The sequence below is a fragment of the Leptonotus elevatus genome, chromosome 1 (assembly GCF_054856555.1).
Source record: "Leptonotus elevatus isolate MCC_2025b chromosome 1, RoL_Lele_1.0, whole genome shotgun sequence".
Classification (NCBI taxonomy): domain Eukaryota; kingdom Metazoa; phylum Chordata; class Actinopteri; order Syngnathiformes; family Syngnathidae; genus Leptonotus; species Leptonotus elevatus.
This window is the reverse complement of record NC_141239.1, coordinates 49258226-49274961: the sequence shown is the minus strand read 5'-3', so window position 1 is coordinate 49274961 and position 16736 is coordinate 49258226. Positions and strand designations below refer to the sequence as shown.

The 16736-nt window shown below is 40.4% G+C and overlaps 1 protein-coding gene across 1 annotated transcript; it reads right to left on the bottom strand.

The window, feature by feature from the left end:
- Positions 1 to 286: 286 nt before the first annotated feature.
- Positions 287 to 16558, bottom strand: LOC147184230 (casein kinase I). Its single transcript, XM_086066828.1, has 11 exons — positions 16183 to 16558; positions 11153 to 11243; positions 10878 to 10988; positions 9834 to 9982; positions 8823 to 9051; positions 6891 to 7061; positions 6664 to 6812; positions 6318 to 6513; positions 6068 to 6207; positions 2031 to 2100; positions 287 to 1940 (listed from the first exon to the last, which is right to left on the bottom strand). The coding sequence occupies exons 2-10, from the start codon at positions 11226 to 11228 to the stop codon at positions 2068 to 2070; spliced, it is 1254 nt and encodes a 417-aa protein (XP_085922954.1). The 5' UTR covers positions 11229 to 11243; positions 16183 to 16558; the 3' UTR covers positions 287 to 1940; positions 2031 to 2067.
- Between the last annotated feature and the right edge of the window lie 178 nt (positions 16559 to 16736).

Sequence of the window (16736 nt, the reverse complement as noted above, 5' to 3'; positions counted from 1 at the left end):
TTTAACATAAATTTTACTCTGGTTAATTCTTATCACGGCCACATAAGGGGAATAAGAGGATGTGTACACTTGTGCAACTAGTTTTTTTACATTGCAAAATAAATAAACAAATCAAGTTGTACAGATTATAGTTCGCATTGATGTGAAGTTTTAAAATTGTTTATTTTGGTCTATTATCTTGGTTTATATCCCAAAAACCTGGCATTACAGGTGTGTGCGGGCGTAATACAATATTGTACATGAACATTTCTCAAAAATGCACATGATGAAATAAAAACTACAAGACTGTGAGATTCGGTTTTATTACTTCATAAAATATACACAAATACTGTTGTAAATAAAGTGTTAAAGAACTGTACAAGATATCAGTACACAATACATAAAGTGAAATTCTGTCACCTTAACCTATTTCATACCCACCCACCCCAACACGCACACATATACAAGTTACACTGCCACTGGGTCATGGTGCCCTGTACAAAGGTAATTGCACACAGTACCAAGCTATTTACACATCCCTGCAATGGAGTTAGTTTCATCTTAATGACATCATCAAAATCACAAGAACCTAAAAACTGAAAAGGTGATATCAAGCATTGGACTCATTTCTGCAGGGGGAATATAGAAGCCCTGTGTTTTTATAAGGTGATTAGACAGCATTTAAAGGGAAGAAAAGAGAAACCAGGACAAACAAACATGGCAGAAATTACTTCTGGTGAAAGACTGAAAGGTATATAAAAAAAAAAACATAGTAGTTTGACATAAATAGCTGACAAAAAACAAAACAACCCAAAAGACACAAAATGCTTGAACTCTTATTGGGGATTACATGGTCAATCTCACACACACCCAAAAATGTTGAAACACGCACACATACACTTTCATGACCCAGCTGGCAGAGCAACATTGATGTCCAAAATGTAGTACTTTAAATACCAAAACTTTAACTCAACCCATTAATATGCAGCTTTCTACTTTCCGTCTTAAAACAGAAAACACATTTTGGCTTTTATTACATCAAAATTAAAAAAAATTAAATATTTACAGTGATGTAAACATTTTAAAAAAATTAGCCCCCCACCCCCCCAAAAAAATTTAAAAAAAAAAAACTAATGGGTTCTGCCAACTTCTTTATTTCCTCTAAAGGTAAAAATAACATTAAAAAAAAACATTTAACAGTAAGAATTATTTTTAAAAAAGAAAGGAAAAAAAGCAATTTTTTGTTGGTTAGAACAGGGTGCAATGGTTCCTGGTCAAATACACTGGCCATTTCTTGAGGACTTGGGAGAGTTTTTTTTTTCCCTCTCTCTCTACACAACTATGGTGATAAGAGAACAGAACACACAAGTGGCAAGAAAGAAATTGGTACTGGATATTTGTGATGGCTTGACATTCGAGGGACAGTAAAACTTACCACAGAATAGATCAAGGACGCGCAAGCAACTAACAAGAAGAAATGTACGGAAACAAGACTTCCAACCTCTTCTGTTTTTCATCACACTAGCATCACTGACTTCCCTTTCCTATCATTCCAGAAAGAGCAAAATCTCCACTATAAATAAATTGGGGGGAAAAAGGGAGCTGACTTTTGAAATGAAACATGCTAGTGCCGGTTATCATTTTACTTATTCGTTGTCAAAAGTCCCTCTCATTCATCAGACAAAAATCTTGTTAAGAGAATGTTTCTAGGAGGGAGGGGGCAGTCACAAGCAACCATGACGTAGCACTGTCACTTTTTGCATCGGCATGACGATGATCCAGGGGTTCGCAGAGGTTTCATAAAAGACTGGATGCTGGCTACTATAAAAAGTACTTCCCTGGATGCTGTTGGAATTTGCTGTACTTTTTCCAAAGATCCATGTGTCCATTGGCATTAATCTTTTCATTAGTCGGAGTAAAAACGAAGGTAGGGACCAGAGCAACAAGTAGACCTTGCAGCCCTGGAACAAGAGGAATTATTAGTCACAGACTCACAAGTATGAAGTAGTGTGCTTCTGCAATTACCACACCAATTAACAAGGAGAGCTCACCTGTCACTTTCATGTTCATGCAGAGCCCAAGGAGATTTTACTTGCCCATATGCTCGAATGGCACGCTCACCTGCACAGAGAGGACACTTCTGACGCAAAAGCAATACGATCCCGTTTGATTCCGGGAGAATTTTACAACAATGAACCCGTTTATCAAAGGACATACGTTCCAGACCCACCTGCAATTAGTGAAAATCTGTGATATAGGCCCCAAAATTTTTTTTTGCAAAAAAAATGACTTGGGCAATTATTTTAAGAGGGTGACGATATACAGTACATGCCAAAAGTTCAGACACACCTTCACATGCAATGCATTTTTTTTATTTTCATGATTTATATTTTATTTATATTTAGATAGTCGATTCTCACTGAATGCATCATAACTATGAATGAACACATGTGGACTTATGTACTAAAATAAAAGGTGGAATAATTGAAAACATATTTTATATTCTAGTTTCTTCAAAACAGTCACTCTTTGCTCTGATGATTTTTTTTGCACACTTGGCGTTCCCTCAATGAGCTTCAAGAGTAGTCACCTGAAATGGTTTTCCAATAGTATTGAAGGAGTTCCCAGTGTGCAAAGCAGTCATCAGAGCTAAAACATGTTCTGTCATTTCAACTTTTTTTGTTAAGTACTGTACATAACTCCTCGCGTTCATTCTTAGTTTTGATGCCTTTAGTGAGAATCTACAATGTAAATGGTAATGAGCAAACACATTGAATGAGGTGTGTATTTAAAATGACAAAACACACACATTTACAACTTATCCAATATAAAATTATTCATAGAACACATATTAATCAATACATGATGAAGAAACTGTGACTCTCAGTCTCCAGTGGTCACAAAACACTGCAGACACTTATTTTCATGCTTTATGGTTATGCACTCCGGTTATGTATTTCTGGACTAAAGTCTAAGAAAAACTTTCCGTTATCTTGGACTGTAGGATACCTTTATCTCCAAGCTTGTGTTTGCTTGGTGATCCAACAACTGACTTACCATGTAAACAATCTCAATCTACACTCGTAGCCCCTGCTATCGCCAAAAAAACAATTCTTGTTAACTGAAGAAATAAACAAACTCTGAATATCGACCAATGGTCTAACCTCCTCATGAATCACATTTTATTGGAAAAAAATCTATCTGTGCTTCGAATAAAAACCAAATATAAAAATTTATACAAACATGGTCTATGTCATAGGTGTCAAACTCCGGTCCTGGAGGGCCGCAGTCCTGCAGGTTTTGGAGGTTTCCCTCTTCCAACACAAGCGGATTCCAATTAGCAGGATCGTTATCAGGCTTATGCAGAGTTTGCTGATGAGCTCATCATGTATCAGCTGTGTTGGAGAACGGAAACATCCAAAACCTGCAGGACTTCGGCCCTCCAGGACTCCGGAGTTTGACACCTATGGTCTACGTACATAGAATCTTTTAAATTTAAATCTGATTCTGCCCGTTAGCCAGAGCCACCACATCGCTATAACTTATATTGTTGTTTCTGTAGTTGGCATTTGACTAATGGTTGTGTTTTTATAGTCAGGAACCCAGTTGCTGTCAGCAAGATCGAGTAGACCACATCCAATGACACCTTACAGTCACCAATTCCTTAAGACTCACTTCTAATGCGGTTAATATTCGGAATCACTGCATGCTTGTTGTTTAACTTTCTAGGTGCTGTCCCCCCTGGCCGGACGTGGCTGCTGGGTGGCGGTTGCGTCTCGGCCGTTTCCTGGGTCTCTTGGGGGGGTGCTGCGTTGGGGTGCTCTCCCTGGTCGCCGGGGTGGCGCCGCCCGGGCGTGGTCCGTTGCTCCACGCCCGACGACGCAGTTCGGTGCGGGTGGGCCTCCGGTGTGCCCCGTTGTTCACTCTCCACTCCCCCTTCCTCCCTCTCCACTCCCCCTTCCTGGCTCTCCCTTCTCGCCACTCCCTACCCGGTCCCTACTCCCTCGTCACCCATCCTCTTCCTCCCCCCCTGCCGCCGCCCCTTCCCCTTCTTGTCGTCTTCTCCCCCTGTCCCGTCCCCCTCACTTGTCCGCCTTCCTCCCCCTCCCCTGGGCCAGGGGTCTTGTGGCTCCGGGAGAGAGGGTGTAGGTGTTGTTGCCTGCCCCACTCCAGTGAGCTTCCTGGCACCTCGGGTGGGCCCCGGTATCCGCGGGTGCGAGTCCTATCGCCCCACGTGCTGTCTTCATCTGCCCGCTCGGGTCCCATTGGTTGTCTTCTGCCCCCGCCGGGTTGGAAGAGGCCCCGCTGGTTGCTCCTCTTAACTCACTCCACTAGTTTTGCACAATACACTTAGTAAATAGAAACATAGGGCACATAACACACTCCTTGGGGGTATGCACCCCACAACTAGGAGGGGCGGGTGAGTCAGGGTGGGGATCTATCGGTTGGGGCAGACCGCAGTATTAAAAGGACTGCAACATGAATTATTATTATTATTATTTTTTTTTTGCTTTTAGCCATGTTAAAATGCTAATTCCTCACCAAAAACATGACCAAAGTTGTGTTTTCCTCCATTCGCCCCTGTATGAGAAATTCTAAGTTATTCCTCTTTCCAAGCACCAGCTCCTCACAACCAAAAACGAGCTGTTGGCACGGTTTGACGTCATTCTGTGCGGCCCCACCCCCACACCGCTTCTGCGGAGTAAATGCATGCCCACTTTCTCTGAGAAAGTTATGGGATAATGACAAATGTAGCCTTTATCAATAAACATTCTGTCCAAATTAATTCAAAGCAAGGCTTATTTGGGTACGGGTGGCTGGGTTAGGAGTGCTGAGGGCGGGTGTCTGGGGATTTGAGGGCCGGGGGGCGGCGGGGACTGGGTTGTGGTGGGTGGCGGGTGTGGGGCAGTCGTGGGGTGCCTGGTGGGCCTGCCATGCCACGTTCTGCTACGTTGGGCTTGGAACGCGGGCCGTGTTGGGGTGGGGGGCGCTCTGGGCTCCTGGGTTTGCTCTCCGGCCGGTGGCCTCCGCGGGGCCCGGGCGTTGTGCCCTGGTGCTGCCGCGGCCTGGGGGGTTGTGCTTGCCCTGTCCTGGCCGGGGTCGACGGCTCCCTTCTTTGGTGGAGGTTTTTATGCATGCCAGATTCACCACACCAGCATCTCCTGAAATTCAAACACAATCTGCTTCTTCCTCTCGCCGTTGAATCGGTGGAGGCTGGTGTCTGTGGATCTCACTCTGCTTCATCTATCTATCCTTCCTTCCTTTCTTCAGTCTTTCCTTTGGTCTCTTGAGGTCTCCCGAATTTGTTGAAATTGAGATGTTTCTGGGGTTGGTGAAAGATTCTGGTTTGTAACCCTGTGGGTAGGTGGTGTCTGGTCGGTGCACTTTTCTTTGATCCTTCCTCGGCTCTCCTGACAACTTCATGACTATTCTGAAGTCTTCGGTTTAGGTGAAGGGTATGGGATTTTTAATAGGTTTTCAGGTGAATTAATGAGCACAAATTCACATGCACACAGACATGCACATATTCACGCACACACACAAAAAAAAGGTGCAATGATGATGACATGTTGAATTGGTAAGATTACCAAATGAACAATACTGAGCTCTCTCAAGAAAAAAAAGAAATAGGTGTGTCCAAACTTTTGGCCTGTACTGTATATATAATATATAGGCATTGCTGCAGTCTTTATTAGTTTTAACGGTTTTTAAAAGACATTCCAGCACTAAATAATCATGCTTTAAAAATAACTTAAGCTATAACCCAAATTTGTGTTTGTGTTTACTGCAGTCCCAACATAAACAATCCCAAATTAACATCTGAAAAGTGCATTATTGACTGTGGCTTTCCTTTCCCACGTGCAAGGGTATTACAGAAGAATATGGTGCAAAAAAACAACAACAAAAACATCATAAAAAGTGTGACTTTAAAAAACTAATATAGTGCGAGTGTGAACAATGTCAGGGGAACACTATCCAATTAAAAATGTATGTGATTTGTATGCATGTGCAGTTGTGCACTTTCCCCTGTAGTGTAAAATTTGAGCATAGGAACCACCCTCCAAGTGTTTTTTGAGTATATGCTCACCTGTGACGTGGAAATCCTAGATTGGTCGTGACGGGCTGTCAAGTCTGAGGATGACACATTAGCTGGAGCCCCACGGTGGAGCCGCATGCTCACTTTCCTTTCCCTCTCTGCACGAGAAATGGCGCGAGGCGACGTGTTACCTGGAAAAAATGCAGAAAATTGATACCAGAATACAGCAAGTATTGTTAAATGTAAACCGTTTGATTGGGAACATCAGTTGGAGACTTTGGTAATTCAGGGTCCAACTCACCAGACTGTTGGACCCGTGAAGCAGGGTTCGAGATGGCCTGTTCTGGTCCATTTCGGACTCTGTTGGCAGGTCCAGGGTTAGGACCTGGTGGGAGACCTCGCGCTGCAGAACCCCTGGGAGCAACACCAATCCGATCGTCCCTTTCGTCGCCGGTCCTCCTCTCCCGGTCTCCATCTTCAGTCGTCCGGGTGGCCCCCTGTAAACCCAGACCAGCCATATTTAGAAGGTTTTTATTAAAAATAAAAATCAACAATAGAGGTGCGTTGTCAAAACTCCGTAAAGGCTTCTGGCCCAGTGACAGGTAGTAAATCATCACTACTTAAAAAAAGACACTTGCTCAACTTACAAACTTGAGCATATTCCAGTCAAAGACATAATCATAGGAGAAGCCCTGCCGGTGGAAGAGATTTCGGAAGAGCTGTCGCAGGTAGGAGTAATCTGGCTTGTCATCAAATCGGAGTGATCGGCAAAAATTCAGGTATGTGGAGAACTCCGCTGTAAGAGGGGGGGAAAAAATGCTTTGAGGTTTTTGTGAAAACAATTGTTTAAGAATGAAACTCTAGTTTCACTTACAAGGGTATCCTTTGCAAAGAAAGTCAATCGGCGTAGACATTTTCTTCTCACTGATTCGTTCATACTTTTGTCTCTTGGTAGCAGCCTTTAGGCCTTGCCAGGGTAAGGACCCAAGGTTGAAATACATGAGGACGTAGCCGAGGGACTCCAAGTCATCACGTCTGGATTGCTCTGGAAAAAGTTTTAGAGAGTTAAGAGCTACACCAACTAAAGCTTTCTTTGACTAGCAACATGATAAGATTTCCCCAAAACAACAATGTCACAATACTGAGTCTGGTTAGAATGACCACTTCATCCAGAGTATGGCACACCAACAATTTTGAAAATAGGACAAAGGGTTCTAGAGAAATTTAATTTTGTTGTCGGACAAAATGGCATTTGGGGGGAGTGTTTTTGTGTGATATCGCATATAGAAAATCTGGTAAAAAAACTGCAACATTATAACTTGATTATTTCTCAACCCTTCCATTTTGTCTGCTACTTGGGGTAGAAAGCCCTTCTCCCTTTGGTTGACAAGTTTCAGTTAAAAATATCTATGAATAAACTTGCATGAGCTGAAAATGAGTGACATTTCAAACTGTATCACATACCCTAAAAAAAAACTCGCCCTAAATAGCACATTACTGGTGAGATGAACAGTAGAATATATCATGCACTTTAGTACCATCGTTTTTTCCCGGAATTGTTGTTTCCTTTGGAAAATTCCACAAAGATGGGAGCCACTTGTCGTCAACGCTTATAATTTGGCTACAGTTAATCAATTTCACGCTGCATTTGTAAAGCAAATCCAAGTTTGCAATTCTAACAACAATTGACAGATAAACAGACTTAAAAACAGACCTAGTTCTTATTTATTGGAAAATATATATATATTTTAAGTTAATAGTTAAAGGTCCAAATCATGGGACACAGAATTACACAATTAAGGCTGCTTCACAAAAAGACCAGTGTCAGTGCCATGGGTGAATATTTTTTTTTTCCTTGAATGAATCCTATGCCCAAACATGCTTGTATGGTCTGATATGGCCCATATAAACTAAAACCCTACCAAAGTCTACACAGTCATTTCAGGCCAGGAATCTTATACCACTGTGGAATGAGACAATAGCAGTGGCCAGACATTTCCAGCAATAGGGCCATTCTCCTGTCACAAAATTATATAACTTATGTTTACATTTAAGAAGCTATACATATTTTTTTGTTTTAAATTAAAATAGCCATGACTGGGAAAACGCATGTTATATAGAGATCACCTCTGAACCCAGGTCTGCTTCAGTGCAAAATAGTGTTAAGAGGCAGATGACAGCGTGGCCGTCAGTGCCATCTTAAATAAATTTAGAAAAGCAGGACTGGAGATGCATTCAGTCAGCCATTAGCTCTGCTCTGTGTGGGAAAAAAATCTGGCCCGATTCATTTTAAACGAGAGCAATAGGTATGTTACTACAGAGCCATGGTTATGAAATGGATATCATTCATCTTAAATTTCAACCCCAATGTGTTAGAGCTGTACAATGTTTGCCAAATGGTCTTGGAATTCATGGTAAAAGTGTGTTTTCCAGTTTAAAAAAAATTCTAGGCCTGAACTTCTCAAAGCTTCTAACCAACAAGTGGGAGGTTCGAAGCATGTCAATTCTTGCCATTAACACTAAGAGTTATTACTACAGGTTGCATGAGTGACAAGGCTGAGTCAAATGGTAAACAGTCATTATTTGGGGGGGCCCATTAATCAGGACTGAACACAGCCAACTTCTACAAGTTTATCAATTTGCAGCGCTGACGTACGAGTGTTTTTTGCCTTCTATTGCTATTGTGTAGCACAAGGATACACCACAACCTGTTGTTAGTTATCTCGCATTTCCTGACACTCAATAGACAGAAGCCTTTATCAAAGTAACAAATCGGGTTAGTGTGCATGCTCGATGTGCTGCTTACCAATTCCAAGATGTGTGTTGATAGAAGCATAGCGTGCTGTGCCCGTCAGGTTCTTGTTCTCCCTGTAGGGGATGTGCTGGTGTGTGCGGGCATCACGGTACTTTTTGGCCAGGCCAAAGTCAATGATGTACACAAGATTACCCTTCTTGCCAAGCCCCATTAAGAAGTTGTCTGGTTTTACATCACGGTGAATGAAGTTCTTGGAGTGGATGTACTCAATACGGCTGATCTAAAGATGGGTGACAAGGAAATGTTTAGGAATAAATTATATTTTTGTTTACAGACCAGACCAAAACAAGGACACAGTGACCTGCACACATAAGACACCTCGACAGACATTCTAATAACATACAGTGACACTGCTCGTCGAACTATACTAAGGACATACTACAAAATTCAACCATAACGTTTGAAAAATGCTCCTCCAAAAATTAGTCAGGCATCGAGAAGTCAGTAAATCATGCAACAGCTCAATTAAGTAACTTTGAATTTGTCTGCATTTTCTTCAGCTTTGTGACTAATTGAAATCATCATAAATTGACCAGCCTAAAAAATTAACATGAATGCACCCCCCAAAACAAACGTGTAACAGTAAGACGCCATCGTCAACATAAATGTCATTAAAGTTAAAGTAGAGTGTATTTCTGAAGTTAAACTTTAACCCTCAACAAGATTACTATTCCTATTAATTAAAAATTACGTCGGAATGCAGACAAACTGGAGGTTGACCAGTGTTGAGTATTCTATAACAAATTGTGTTGTACAGTACTTTAGAGATTCCACTGTATTTGAAAACAGAAAAACTCAACAAGTGGGTCAACAGGATATTACTGGGGGGAAGCCAACGGTTATATGCAAAAAAGAATGCATAAGTATAGGAAAACTGGACAGTTAATTTTTTTAAACAAAACCTTGTGGGACCCCAATACGGTCGTGTGCAAAACAATCACTTTTAATAATGCACATGACCTCATGACAGTTTTGTTGTTGTTGTTTGTTTTAAAGTTTTACCATTTGGTCTGCCAAAAGTAGGACAGTCTTCAGGCTGAACTTTCGGGAGCAAAAGTTGAAAAGATCTTCAAGACTGGGGCCGAGAAGCTCCATCACCATCACGTTGTAGTCTCCCTCTGCACCACACCACTTTATCGACGGAATACCCACTGGAACAAACAAATACACGATATTAGCATGAAATTGGTTCCAATGTATCAAATACCCTAAGCTTTCCGAAAACCTTTTAACTGAATGACATTAAAGCTCCAAAAGTGGCCAATAAAACATGCAAAAATTGTGAATTTACTTTGAAATGCTCGGTTATAATAATTTATTTGCCTTTTTCGCGTTAAATTCATATTACATTTTCCATAAAGGAAATGGGGTGGAAATTGTCCTGTAAAGGATTTCCTTCGCCTAATTCATGATATTTATCAATGTGATGGGACAATTCTCTTGAATGTGGTGGATGCTTTCTGGTCAGCCAGCTTCAACCAGTCTATTGATGGCAGGTTCACAATCTGTTGGCCACATATAGTAGCTGCCAGCCAATCATCAAAAATAACTTGTTGCTATTGTTGCTCATATACTAGTTAAGTAGAAGAAACGTTTTGGAACACCACTTGTGGCTGTTGAAAGTCAACAGACAGCAGCAGAGCTCTGTTGTAGAGTGGAAACAATTCATACTGTCAAAAATAAAACACTGCTCTCCACCTGGCATTTTGTGACAGCTTGATTGACTCTGCATACAAAATTGCTATTAAATAATTGTAGTGTGCATGGTGACATCAATTGAGATGAGCAAAACTTTTTTGTCTGTTTTCAAGTAACCTGAACATAATCAGTGCAGCCAAATGGTTGTGATCAATATGGAGTTGTCTATTTCAATCGTGCATTTCACAAAGGCATATGTACGTCCTCCGTTGGCTGTCCAGTCCACTGAAGTAAGACATGACACTATTGGTAACAATTATGTGAATGAAACTGAGTTTTAATAATACTCCTCATCCCCCCACAACACATCATTTGACTCCACCGTGGCTGGCTGTGTTTTGTTTGTACCTCCTCCTTGCATCATCTTGTAGAACTTGCTCTCAATGTGCAACTGCGGGTGTTTGGTCTTCACACATTCAAGTTTGATGGCTACCTCCTCACCAGTGGCAATGTTGGCACCTGAAGAGATCCAAAGAAGCAACTTTATCTACCATAAGTTACAGATCCAAATTATGCGTATGAAGTAAAATTAGGCTGATTATGAAAAAAAAACACTAACGCATAGAAAATCAATCAAGGTATGGAAAGAATAAACAGGAGAACAGTGTCCTTTTTCTACTCACCAAGGTAAATGTCTCCAAAGGAACCACTACCTATCTTTCGTCCAAGTCGATATTTGTTCCCCACTCGGAGCTCCATGATTGCGAGCAGTCACTGTCATTTAAAAACACAACATAGCAATGATTAGAAGGCAAAGAACAAGTGACAGCATGATAACTTAATTCTAGCTATACCTCTATTGTCAAAATGTTAGAGTAATGTGAGCGGTATGAGGGAACAAAGTAGGCGAACAAGTGAATGAGTCAGACGCATCAATATGAGCAAAGTTAGTATGAGAACTGAACCGGGCGAGTACATCAGCAAACAGCTGTCTGCCCTCCAGTCATGCACGAATAGATTTGTAGGGTAGCTGGGCGGGGATAGGTGGTTGCAGTGAGATCAGCAAAAACAAGGGCGGGTGGGAAAGAAACAAAAAAACGTGGGCTCGGCAGAATTCGCAGTTGCCAATTGGAAGAGAAGTTGTGAGGGGGGAAAAAAACAACTGCATGACTATGGTGACTTGGCACAGAAGAAAAAATGTGGCACGTTGAGTTTGCCTAGCTATAAATGCATGTGACGCTAGAGCAGGATCATAATTTATTCACAACTCTACCACGCCACATTTTGCAGCCATTGTGAAAGCAAGACTAAGCTCTGAGCCAACTTTGGTGGGTGAAGGAAGGCAGCAGCCACAATGCGCTGGCTGGCTTCATCAGCGTCAAGGCCCTCAAATGAGTCTGTGCGACGGACTAGGGAGCAAAGTGCTGCCGAGAACACATCTGCCCTGGGCACGACTTACTAAAGAGAGCTTAGCATCTTACTCACAAAACACCTTGGGTACATGTCTGAAACAAATTGTGACTTGTTCACCGACTGTGCAGTGTATGGACTTGTTCTAAATCTGGCACTGCTGCGCATTCAAAAATACACTTCTAGTCTAAATACTTTTTTCGCATTACTGTATCTACATTCACAAAGAACTACGCTAGGGCACAAACTCACAGCAACATTGCTCTGCTCAATATGACACTGCCATGGAAATAGAAGTAAGAACATTCACAGGGAAATTATTCCATCCCTTCTTTTTCCTGATGATACCAATCAAACTTTGACACAGTTTTATACATCAATTGCACAAACTCCTACGGAAACGTCTTGCATTAAAAAATATTCAGAAAAAACGGAGGAAAAATACTCTGGAAAAAAATACTCAGAAACACAGGATTTTTTTTATTTAAAAAAAAAAACGAGTACCAGCTTCTTTTTTTCTGAGGATTTATTTTTTTTTAACCTCTGAACTTCAAGTGACTGTGTGCAGACTCGCTAAATGGCAGACACTTTCCCGCATATCTCCAACGTACCTTCAGCTACATGACTTACCGGCTCAGTTAAGGTAAGGCATGTACTGTAATTAGTAACACACACAGTATTGTTAATGTTTTAGGCTTTTTACTGTTATACTATACATTCTAATGCAAGCTAGATATTTCGTTTTATGGAGCATGTAAATATACGAACATGTCAATTGATCGGCATGATTTTAGTAACCTAACAGTTAAGTTTCCACCATTAGCAAGTCTGCAACAAGTCATTTGGAGTTCAGAGGCAAAAAAGAAAAAAATATTCAAAAAACAGAGCACCAGATTCAGTTTTTCTGAATCATTTTATTCAGTTTTTTTAATATTATTTCCCCCCCTGATTTTCTGAAATTGTTTTCTGTTTTTCCAAGTCATTTTTCCTTCTGTTTTATATGAATTTTTTTTCCCTATTTTTCGACAGAAAAAAAATGTTCAGTAAAACAGGAAAAAAATATTCAGAAAAACTGAAAAAAAAAAATATATACACACAAAAAACAAAGCTACCCCCAAAAATGTGTCTGAAAAACAGGAGGGTTTTTTTTCAAGTGAATGCAATAAATATGCTTCTGTAAACTTCCACACAGTAAAAAAATAATAATTCTAAACACAAATGCATAGTGCTTTCTCTTGGGTAAAAAAAGTCCCTATTGTCTAAACCTATATGCAAATACAATATCTAATAAATTATTAACTTCTACTATTCAACATAAATTAGGCTGGCTCTACTGGTCCATGTCTGTTCCAGTTCTTTTACAATTTTTTCCTCAAGTACATGTGAGGCATGGCAACTTCAGCAAAATATTTGCAAGTTGACGCACATACCCGGGTCAAAATACTCCATTAAATCACTGCTTTAGCACCGGGCACCGTCTTTGGCAATGTTTGCGCAATGTGCGATGGACTGTGTTCGCTAGAGGCGTCGGAATAGTTACGATGGCAAAACTGACTATTTTAGTGAACTAGCTCCTCTCCATTTGCAGTGATGTTGCTAATGTAAGCACTGAAGTGCACATAAACAATGATGCCCTTAGAACAATTGAAGTCACCAAATTCACAAAAAAGTCCTTCGTAGGGCTGACAATATTGAATATTTTTTGTAGATGATAATTCTATTGATTATTCCATTGATTAATAAAATTATCTGATTACTTAAATGTATTGCAAAGTACATTATTAACCACTGATTGTTTATTTGGTATTGTTTAATAATGAAATAAAACCAAATAAACAAGAAAGCAATATCACACGAGGAGTGATGCTGTACTTACTCACCAAACTTTTTGAAACAGACCTACTTCTTGCAATTACCAATTAATGCAAAGTGCTACTACTTTGCTCCTCTGAGGCTACTTCAGATTGAATCGTTATTTTCAAACATAGTTTGAAAAACCTGTTAATAAGCTGTAATTTGTATCCATAAATTATTATGATTCAATATTGGTTTGGTCTGTAACATGTCAGAAAATAAGTACAAATTTAGCCCACCAATTGCACTTGTTTTAATATTTTGATTAAATGCAACATACTTAGAAAACAAAACAAAAACAGTCTGAGAAATCAGAGAATATTAACTTTTGTGAGGCAGAATTCAGAGGATTCTGACTTTTAATTCAACCAGCAGAAGTAAAAGATTAATTGCTTATCAAAACAGCTGTTAATTAATTTGATAATTCAATAATTTTGAAACCTAGTCAAATTGAATGATCTTTCAAAAATACCAATGACCTTTTCCAAATAGTTACGCACCATTTTTGAAAAAAATAAAATAAAAAGTCAATATCCTGTTTTTCTGCGGAATTACACCATCTTATTCAAATGGCTACATTTAACAGGCATATTCACATTTACATGATCTTGTATTCACCACCTAACATCTTAGCAACCATCATGGACCTTAACACAAATCTGTCATTGCACTCGGCCCATTTTCATATGAAAACACCAGATGATGAGACACATTTAAAAATGGAGGCCACAGAAGCCCCTCCTCACCCTGTCCTGCCAACCTGCCTTTGTTGAGGTGATGAATTGAGAGTAAAGGGTTAAGTTTCAATACACCACAAGCGTGTCTCCTGGTCTGCATGCAGACAGGTATCTCATTTAGCAAGGAATGTTTTTCACAAAGTGACACGATAAGTGCCGTAATCAAATTATGTGATAGAGGATCAGTTAGTGACACACACTTTTTCGGAGCCTGGTTGAGATCGGGTCCATCTGGTTATTTACATTTGAATAATATTTTTAGTTCAACGTACTAGTTCATTATTAAAAGCAAAATGGGGCATAATAATCAATCTGTATAATTATTTCTGGCACAGAGGGAAGTGAGAAGAGGTGTTTTTAATACTTTGACTACCTTATTCAACTACATGTGCATATGCATTTTATGCACTAGTGTAACATAGAAATTCCTATTTTTAAGGGCAATTTTGTAAATATTTTTACACTCCATATGTAATTTGACAAGCGTTGGGGAACAGTTTTCCTAACCGGGCCTATTATACCTCAGAGGGCACTACATTTACATATTTTTTTTTTAAATAGGCAGTTATTGATCCAATTTTTAACATTATATATATATGTTCATTTTGACTTAAATTGTTACTTAAAAAAATAATTCCCTGGTGAGTCCACCAGACTTACAATGTTCACAATATTGTGGCCAAAGCAGGACAGACTGGGAAAACTAGTAAACAATGGTGATATGCAAGTGAAAGCTAAAGCTGCATCCCCCCCTCTTATTTCGAAATGTGACAAAAACATCCATTGAGTGGACTCACACTGCATCATCAGCTATTGTGGAAGTCATCAACAGGACAATGGCCAGGTTACATTTAGTTCCTATTTACAGGTCAGTTTGGTTGAGGGGGTTCCTGCAAACTATATTCGCTAGCCTCAAAAGCGAGATCAACTACTCCTAGAGGTTTGAAGGGTGATCTGGAAGTAGAAAAGGTTTAGAAAAAAGAAAGTAAAAAAGGGGGGGGGGGTTAAGTGTCACAGCCCTAAAGCCAAAGGATTTCACAATCGCGAATGAAAACCACTACTGCAACGCCTCACGCAGCTGTCATTCCAATATCAACTTACATTACAAACTCGACAACCAGCTCCAAGCAGCTCTAACACAGTTTTTCGAGATATATTAATATATACAGCACAGTATGTACTGTATATTGTTAAATGGTGGCCAAGATTTACTCGGCTGCGTTCGCAATTGTATGAAGAGTAGGTCGATTGAGCTTATAGACAAGGGCGAAATCCTAAACCATTACGTTTAGTAAATATTTTAACACCTTGGGCTAACCCTGCAGTGCAATGAGATATGTATAAAATGTATTTATATGCCTGAAAATGACTTTTGATAAATACGTGTATCTGTCAATACACGGTTAGCTATGAAGAGTAAGCTAGCGTTACTTAGTGGTGGATTAGCCAAAACCTTGATACGTAACAATTGCACCATTTCATCAATATTAACATAGCTTTACACTTTGAACGTCAAGTAATAGCTCCACATTTCGTATCTTATTTATAACCACACCCATTCTTAGACTAGACTGTTCAATGTTGATAATAGATATTGCCATCTACATGCCCCCTCCCCCTATGCTGCTAAGCCGTGAATAGTAGACTCTGGTTCGGTCGAATCAGGGCCCTTTTCCCCCCTGGTTTCTCCGGTTCCCGAACCCTCCACTCACCCGATATTGGTTTCGTATGAAAGATGGTGCTCTGAAGATTGTGTCCCGGTAGTTGTCAGGCGGGTACGAGCCTTGGTCGAGGAGGATTGGAGCGGATTGGAGCGGCTCTCATTCCCCCAGCTCGCAGCTCTGTGGTCGGTTGCACTCCCTGTTGATAGTCCCTGAGAAGCTCCAGTGGCACGAGCGGCCGTCCTCCCTTCACGAATATGCCCTCCGCCCCTCCGTTACTTAAGCGTTGATGATGTCATCCTCCCGACGTCAGGCCACGGGTTGTTAAGAACAACTCACACATATTACCTCTTTATACACGAATGCATGCACAACTGCTATTTTATTTTTTTACTCTGTCGTCATTGTGTACCTATTCGTAATCCTTACGAACTCTCCTTATGTACTCTTTTCCGGATAAATGTCCGCCTGTTATCTAGAAATTCTAGGAACATACAGTGGGCAGGATGTAACATTTTCCAGCATGGATAAATCAATCTAATCACGTAGTAATCTGTAGGGATTGAATTTTATTTTCCTTTCGGCTTTTCCCTTCAGGGGTCGCC

Bases quoted from the DNA above. Each gene is read 5' to 3' on its own strand.
- LOC147184230 (XM_086066828.1), bottom strand. From the start codon at position 11,228: ATGGAGCTCCGAGTGGGGAACAAATATCGACTTGGACGAAAGATAGGT. The intron at 9,983-10,877 runs GTACAAACAAAA...TGTTTGTTCCAG, and splicing joins CAAGATGATGCAAGGAGGAG to TGGGTATTCCGTCGATAAAG. The intron at 6,813-6,890 runs GTAAGTGAAACT...CCCCTCTTACAG, and splicing joins TCTTTGCAAAGGATACCCTT to CGGAGTTCTCCACATACCTG.